The sequence below is a fragment of the Cicer arietinum genome, chromosome 4 (genome assembly GCF_000331145.2).
Source record: "Cicer arietinum cultivar CDC Frontier isolate Library 1 chromosome 4, Cicar.CDCFrontier_v2.0, whole genome shotgun sequence".
Taxonomy (NCBI): Eukaryota; Viridiplantae; Streptophyta; class Magnoliopsida; order Fabales; family Fabaceae; genus Cicer; species Cicer arietinum.
The window spans coordinates 62,361,994-62,370,118 of record NC_021163.2 but is presented as its reverse complement, the minus strand read 5'-3'; the positions used below and the strand labels follow the sequence as shown (position 1 = coordinate 62,370,118).

General features: G+C 32.9%; 2 protein-coding genes across 10 annotated transcripts in view; one reads left to right on the top strand and one right to left on the bottom strand.

Annotated features, from left to right (window-relative positions):
* Positions 1-864: 864 nt before the first annotated feature.
* Positions 865-5,554, top strand: LOC101512640 (protein NPGR1). Of its 6 annotated transcripts, none has more exons than XM_012715330.3 (6): positions 865-1,002; positions 1,566-1,778; positions 2,062-2,320; positions 3,278-4,521; positions 4,711-4,858; positions 5,000-5,554. In XM_012715330.3, exons 2-6 carry the CDS (start codon positions 1,587-1,589, stop codon positions 5,308-5,310), a joined length of 2,154 nt encoding a protein of 717 aa, XP_012570784.1. In that variant the 5' UTR covers positions 865-1,002; positions 1,566-1,586; the 3' UTR covers positions 5,311-5,554. The 6 variants fall into 6 exon arrangements, with proteins under 6 accessions (XP_012570784.1, XP_004498994.1, XP_027188991.1 ...); XM_004498937.4 differs by having other exon boundaries at positions 1,534-1,778; XM_027333190.2 differs by lacking the exon at positions 865-1,002 and adding an exon at positions 1,024-1,204.
* Positions 5,555-6,401: 847 nt separating this feature from the next.
* LOC105852009 (uncharacterized) overlaps positions 6,402-8,125 on the bottom strand; it is a 2,531-nt gene continuing 807 nt past the window's right edge. Inside the window, exons 2-4 of one of the 4 annotated variants that reach the window (XM_012715334.3) lie at positions 7,353-7,458; positions 7,047-7,098; positions 6,402-6,616 (exon numbers count right to left, since the gene is read on the bottom strand). In XM_012715334.3, the coding sequence (XP_012570788.1) occupies positions 7,084-7,098; positions 7,353-7,458 (121 nt within the window). In that variant the 3' untranslated portion in view covers positions 6,402-6,616; positions 7,047-7,083. The remainder of the gene's footprint in view (positions 6,617-7,046; positions 7,099-7,352; positions 7,459-8,125) is intronic. The other 3 variants (XM_027333382.2, XM_012715335.3, XM_012715333.3) reach the window with 3 other exon arrangements.

Below are 8,125 nucleotides of genomic sequence, written 5' to 3'. Positions count from 1 at the left end.
GAACTTAGTCATTTGAAAAAAATTACTTATATTTTGGGACGATTTCCCCCCAAATAATGCTTATATTTAAGAGAATATAAGTACAGGGATAGTAAATCCAAAATATCAAGCACAATAATAATTTAAGATGAATGACAAATAATAATTACAAAATTTTGTAAAATATTATCAAGAGTATGAAAAGAATTTATCATAAATTTATTAGTTACCGATGAAAATATTATTTTTGACCAATACTTTTGAAAAGAATAAAAATGTGTATTAACTTTTATATAAAGATATTAAATAAATAAATAATTTATATGATTAATAAAGATACTATTATACTAACACTAATAAATTCTTACGTCACCTAAGATTTTATCTTTTTTGAACAACTTATTATAAATGAAAATTATTTGAGCCTCGTTCTATATGTAAAAAAGATTTTATCCTTTTATATTATTTTTAAATATAGGTTAGTTATGTAATTTTTACAATATTTTAAGAGTATCGATATCCATCTTTCTTCATAAGTACTTAAAAGTTTACCATAATTTAATCATTCTATTCATCCTTAAATAGTTAGATTAGTTAATTTAATTATTATAATTGTCGTAGATAGACATTTTAAAATTTAAGAATTATTTTAAATCAACTTGTCAACGCTATAATTTTAAATCACGTTTAATTTGTCTAAAAAAGCAAAAAAAAAAAAAAAACTCACTAAACTACGTTTGAATATGATTTGTAATGTATTTAAAAAAAAATTGTAGTATGATGCAGCTGCAATATGATTTGAAATATTGATTATTGGTTCCTCTTTATTTAGAGAAAAAGTTTAACCTTTTATAGGTGCTCTATGTTTTATAATAATTAAAAAAAGAATGAAAGAAATAGTATAAAGATGAAATATGAAAATGAAAAATATTTAGACAGAGAAACAGAAAGTTGAATAGAAGAGTAGCTTTCATGGTGTTGAAGACTGCACAAAAAGTCTTCATTTTTGGAATCTGAGCTAAGGTAATTCCAAACCTTCCTTCCCATTTGTGTTTCTCTATTCACACCCGTGTTCTTCTTCTTCTTCTGCAAAGCCTTTTGTTCTCTTCTTTTTCTAATCACACCCATCATTGCTTTTCAATAAATTATAAAATTATAAAATAAACCTGTCATTTTTTCACCAACGGAATTTTATTTTTCATTGTTTGTTCCCATCCATCATCTGGTTTGTTACTTACATTTCTGTTACAAGAACGTGCCATTTTATTTTATTTTATGCATTTGTATTTTTTAATAAGATTTCTTCAATTTTCAAAAATCAACTTTTTGAAGTTGTGGTCTATGATTCTATCAACCATTTCATGATATAAAGTTTGGAAATTTCAAATTCTAGGTAAATGGGGTGTTGCATTTTTGGTTTAGTTTAGTAACTTGATGATAAGTTGATACTTGATACCAATGTTAACTTAGTTATTTAATTTGTTTTGATTAATTTTACAAATTGTAGTGACTATTGATTGATATGCATTTGATTTTGTTGTGATTTTTGTGAAGGTGTGTATTGAGAAGTGATTGATTTGTGTTAGGGTCAATTTCAAAAAGGAAAGATGTTGTGTGCTTGTTCTGGAGAGCAATTCAAATTTGAAGAGGCACCACAGTCACCAGAATCCTTAGCAACAAGGGATTTTTCTGCCAGTGGATTATCTTCAAGGACTGGTGATTGGGAATCTAAATTGGATGAAACACAAGTTGAAGATGTTGAATCTACTCTGAAAGAAGCTCTCTCATTAAACTATGAGGTAGAAATTTATGTGTTTCTTGCTTTCTTTCTTTATGAAGGATTGTTTGTAGAAATAGCTTATGGCTATTTTGCTACAAAGCACTAACACGGACATCAAGCATACGACACTAGCACGTAGACACCAACAATAATTTAGGAAAAATGAAAGTGATTGAATGTCAAACACTGGACACACTTTTGTTTTGAAGTGTTATTACTACATAGCTAGTTTAAGCTAATATTGGACTAGTGAGTGTGTTTTGATGTCATTTTCTCCACTCTTTTTTTTGATAAATTTTAAGGAAGCTAGAGCTTTGTTGGGGAGGCTTGAATATCAAAGAGGGAACTTTGATGCTGCTCTTCAAGTGTTTCAAGGTATTGATATCAGGTCTTTGACACCAAGGATGATTAGAGCTATATCTGAAAGAAACAAGTTAAGGAAACCTCGTTCCAAGGCGGGTACTGTACTTCCTAATTTGATGTCAATGCATTCAGTAAGCTTGCTTCTTGAGGCAATTTTGCTTAAAGCCAAATCCTTAGAGGAACTCGAGCGATATGCAGGTATTACCGCCTTCATGTAATTTATTATCTCTTTTAAACATTTTTCATAATCTTAGAAGCTCAAATACATAGTACGATACGACACGGATATGGGGATACAAGTAACTTAAAAAAAAAATCAAAATATGACGCGGCCCAGATACGTTACCACAAATATATTCATAAATGCATTATGTTTGTAAAGACACGTTCACATTGCTAAATGCTTATTAATAATACATAAACATAACAAGTAGGCATGACATATTTGTTTTCAAGTTTACAACCTTTTTTTCACCACGGGCTAACGTGAAGCTTCTAGTCATAGCTTCGCAATGAATGCGCATTAAAGTTCAATTGGCCACGGTTCCAAACACACTGATAGTTACATATCTTTTCCCCACCTATATCAGAATATACTTTTGTCTACTATAAAAGTGTCACAATAAACATACAATTTTGTATCTGTAATTAGTATGATGTAGCGAAGATGTATCGTATCTGGACGATAATTATATTTTTAGTTGGTAAGAAGTATCAAAGGTGTATCTGAGAAGGATTGGTGGAAATATTTTTAAAAATAATCAAAGAATATATTGGATACTTTCTGGATTTGCATTCGGAAGTATCGGACGTGTATCAGTATTGGATACGTGTCAGACGCCGTTACTTAGCCATTTTTTGAAGTATTTGGGCTTCATAGTCCATAATTTGTATTGTTTTATTGTTTGATTGAGGATACTGTTATTAAATGCTGCAATTATTGAAAATTTTATCCTTTGATGAAATGAGTCAGACTCATTGAGTCTTGAACAATTCCCCATGTTAGCATCAATGCATATTCATAAATTCCTATAAATGCCACTACATTATGTATGATTATTTTGGGGAAGGGTGGTTCTAAGAAGCAACTTAGGTATATGTGTTTTTGCACTCAACGCTGTCAACTCTAACTAGTGATGCTTTCTTATCTACCAGAGGCTGCAAAGGAGTGCAGAATAATTGTGGATATAATTGAATCAGCTCTTCCTAATGGAATGCCAGAGGGTATTGGTGAAGAATGTAAGTTGCAGGAAATGTTCCACAAAGCATTGGAGTTGCTTCCAAATCTATGGATCAAGGCGGGTTTTCTTGACGAAGCTGTCACTGCTTATCGGCGTACGCTGACCAAGCCGTGGAATTTGGAGCCTAAAAGGTTGGCCTGTCTACAAAAGGATTTAGCTACAACACTACTCTATGGTGGTGTCGAAGTAAACCTACCTTCTCACTTGCAAGTGAATGGTCCAACAACACCAATGACTAACATTGAAGAGGCGATACTTTTGCTATTAATACTATCCGGAAAAATGGCACTTCAGGAAATAGATTGGGATGCTGAAATAATGGACCATCTTTCATTTTCGCTTTCAGTTTCCGGGATGTTTGAATCATTGGCAGATTGTGTTGAGCAGATCCTACCTGGTATCTTTGATCGAGCCGAGAAGTGGTACACGCTCGCTCTTTGTTACAGTGCAGCAGGACACAATGAAACAGCCTTGAACCTTTTGAGGAAGGCTTGTGGTAGTTCTGAAGCAAAGCATATGCCTCATTTTCGTTCATATTTGTTTGGTGCGAAACTGTGTTCGCAATATCCAAATCACACTCATGAAGGCATCAAATTTTCACAACAAGTTATTGATCTAGCCAAGCATCAAAATGAACATTTTTTGAATCAAGGCCAACAAATTCTCGGTGTTTGTTACGGTGCTGCAGCTAGAACATCTGTACTGGATTCTGAAAGAATTATATTTCAAAAAGAATCTTTGAACTTCCTAAATAAAGCTGCTCTAACCGGAAATGATGATGCAGAAGCAACGTTCAGCCTTGGACTGGAAAATGCGATTCAGAGGAATCTAGATGCGGCTTATCACAACATAATAAGGTACTCAGACATGATGGTTGGAAGCTCTAGAAGAGGTTGGCAGTTGTTAGCACTCATAGTATCTGCACAACAAAGGTTTAAGGATGCAGAAACTATAGTTGATTTCACTTTAGATGACGCTGGGAACGTCGATCAGTTAGAGCTACTAAGACTCAAAGCTGTACTTCAAATTGCTCAGAAGCAACCAAAGCATGCAATAGAGACCTACAGAGTCTTGCTTGCAGTAATAGAAGCCAAAAAGGAGCTTTCTCTTCAAGCTAAGAACTTTGAGTTTGATCCAGCAAAAATATTCAGGGATGAGGTGTGTGTTAATTACTTTTGAGGAATCAACACTATAACATCACTTTTATAGATTTGGAAGTTGCTAAGAAATAAGAACTTACGTAAGATTGGAAATTTATGATTAGGGACAATTAAAAAATTTCTAGCCTAATGATTAGACTCCCTGAATTCTTAAGAAGAATTTCCCTTGCTTTTCATCTCTTTGCAGGCATTAACGGAACGGAAGTTGGAAATGGAAGCATGGCAGGATTTGGCAACCATTTATGCAGATCTTAATTCCTTTCTTGATGCAAAAGCTTGTGTTGACAAAGCTCAATTGCTAGAGTTTTTCTCTCCCAGAAGTTGGCATATTACAGGTATGGAACCTGAAACCTGTTGTTTCATCTTTTTATTGATGAAAAAAAGCTTGCATGTTTTATTCTGTGTCTTTTCAGCCATGATAACACCGTGTTTTAACAAATCACTAATATGCAAATACACGATTATGGCAATGGCAGGGATGTTGTTTGAAGCTCAATCATTATACAAGGAAGCCTTTGTTTCGTTCTCAATCTCATTGTCAATAGAACCTGATTATATTCCCAGTATCAATTCAACTGCGGAGTTGTTGATTAAACTCGGTATGCAATCGCTTCCAATAGCAAGAAGCTTTTTAATGAATGCTTTGCGATTGGAACCGACAAATCATGACGCGTGGTTCAACCTTGGAGTGGTTTCAAAAATGGAAGGTTCGTTACAACAAGCAGCAGATTGCTTTCAAGCTGCTTATGAGCTGAAGCTTTCAACTCCAGTGCAAAAGTTTGAGTGATTGAGACTTTGGAGAACTTCAATTCTTTGTGGTTGGGAATGCGAGATGCACCGAGAGTATAATAGAAAAGACATAAGCAGAGATTATAATGGGAAAAAATATCATTTCATTGTTACCCTTGATTAGTTAACTAATTGTTAAAAAATGTATAGCTCAATTTTCAACTTTTTTCCAATGAAATACTATTAATTAAATTTGACAGAGTAAGCACAGAAATCAGAAGTTTGGTTTGGTTGTTATAGTACTTTTCTGTTAGCTGATTTTTACCTGAGAAACAAATTTCTGTCATTCATCACTGTTTCAAATTACTCGTTCAAGATCTTCTACATAGTAAATGTGTGATGCATTTATTGAATTTGGTTGTTTGATCTCAACGGTGAAAATTATTTAAGGATGGTGTAATGAAGATTTAACGTTGTCAACCCATCTCGAATCGATCATTGAGATCAACTAATGCGTGTAAATATATTATTTTTTAAATATAGGAAATCCAAGATCATGGTAAATCCACACTCAAAAGATAGATGACTTATCTTGGTTGTTGGGATTAATGAAGTGAAGCCATATAGGCAGTGATAATTCATTATGATATTGGAGTTTACCTAGAATAATTTCAGAGTTGGAATTCCTTCAGGTACTTAAAGTCCATTTATGAGGAAAAGAAAAACAAAAAAGAGTAAAGATCCCCTTAAGCACTCAAAAGTTTCGACGTGAAAGCTATCATATCATGTCATAGGAGTCATTTTCTGATATGTTTGAAAACATACTCATCTATCTGCACAAATTGTTTAGAAGCACACATTTAAACATGTAGAAGAATTTGATGGTTTATCCGAATGCATACTTTTGAACTGATGTATGTTGACGGGTTGAAAGAGTATTATTTATTAGCCCTTAATCAGAATTGATCCAATTTTTCATTGTGATTCACTAGTAATACTCGCGCAAAACAAATGAAACAAAGTCCTCATCTTGAGTCGTTAAACGTAAGGCACTTAAAACTAGAAACAATAAACAGATTGATGGGCAGAATTTCTGTAGAAAAAATATGGTTTTACTGAAATAAATATCATGTAAAGAGAGGAAGGAAGTATCAAACTACCAACAGAACTTATACCCATTTTCTTTCACCGCTGATTCTTTACAATCAAACAAAAGATCAACATTTCATTGTCTAGTACTAGTATACCACAAATTGTACATACGAAAAAATTGCACTCAAGTCCTTTAGTTCATCTTCGAGAGAAGGGAAGCATCCTGCACGTAAAATCTGATTGCGTAAAATCTGATTGACCTAACGTTAATACTGTAACACAAGAAAAGAAACCAATCAGGTAAATTGATCTTTCAAACAATAAAGATAAATTTTCATTCTGTCAGATCAAAAGTACTTGATATTCTTTTCTATGTTAAACATAAATCAATCTGTTACAAAAACATAAAACCACTGATCCTAATCTACACTACCTTAATTCAATCTAAACACAACTGGTTTGTTGGATTCATTACTTCTATTCATTTTTCCAAATTAATTTAGTCCAAAAAAATTCAATCACAGATTCAACAATCTAGGTCATACTCACCTTTAAGTACATTGATTTGTTCAAAACACAGTAGGCAAAACTTTTATTATCAAATTCAGTAGACAATTATTAATTTTCATAAATCCTAAAGTTAAACAAATTTGCATAACCAAATGAAAAGGACAACAACAAATTATCAGATAGATCTTTCACCTCACCTTACATGTAAGGACAGATTTATTGCCTAACTTCAACCCATCTGCCACTGCACCCACAAATAAAAAGAGCCAAAACACAACATTAGAGAGGTATAAATTGATTTGAAAATTGTTAGTCAAAAAGCATTGGCAAGAAAGACAGCAGCATATTTCAGAGAAGTTACATTTTCAAATAAATTAATAAATAAAAATGTGCTATAAAACTCTTAATCATGAAGCACAATGTGAAACAGCATATTTGATGGCAGTATCAATTAAGAATTGCCAAAGAAAAAAGAGGTGGCATATTGAATCGCCAAACCTTTAGTGTTGGTTCGCCTTTGTTTGAGTTTGCAGATTGCTTTGCCAGTCCTTGTTGATGTGCACGTGCAGCTCGTCCTGCCGCAGAATTCTCAAATTGCTCCTGCCTGCAATCAACACATACAAGTTAATCTACAGTTACTTAAATCATTAATTTGTTATTAACTAGTAAAATAACATAACAGCATTTAATGTCTTTTGTTTGTTCCTGTACCACCCCACCTCTTCGTGTAAGCTTACTTTCATTACATATTTATTAACTACACTAAGCCTTGCATGCATTCTCTATCATGGTTTTAAATTGCATTTGCGGTTACACTGCAAACCCTTATATTGCGTAAAATACGGCTGATGTGATCGCAATTGCACTTGTGATGCCACTACAGAAACCTCTAAAACCGTTACATAGCCCCGATACCTCTAATCAACAACGTTTCGGTGTCTGACACAACACAAACACCATGATTACATTCCATTAATTAATTTTCTCAAATTATTACTAGTGTCAATCAAAGATCATATGATTAAGAAATCTCCATGGAGTTTGAAAGTGAATTTACCCGTGTGACACTTGAATTATGTCTCTAGTATATGAAAGCCATTGTACACGAATGTATTACATCATTGAACTCTTTAAAAAAAAACATTATGATCTAAATTGAATTGAGAATCATAAAGTAGTTGACAAAATACAATTTAAAAAAACATCAAGGGTTTTGAGAAAAACTAAAATCTGTGAAAATTGTGTTTTAATTTATAATTTTAGCAGGAATG

Coding starts and splice junctions, on each gene's coding strand:
- LOC101512640 (XM_012715330.3), top strand. CDS start 1,587: ATGTTGTGTGCTTGTTCTGGAGAGCAATTCAAATTTGAAGAGGCACCA. Junction 4,522..4,710: donor CAAAAATATTCAGGGATGAG/GTGTGTGTTAAT, acceptor ATCTCTTTGCAG/GCATTAACGGAACGGAAGTT. Junction 4,859..4,999: donor CAGAAGTTGGCATATTACAG/GTATGGAACCTG, acceptor TGGCAATGGCAG/GGATGTTGTTTGAAGCTCAA.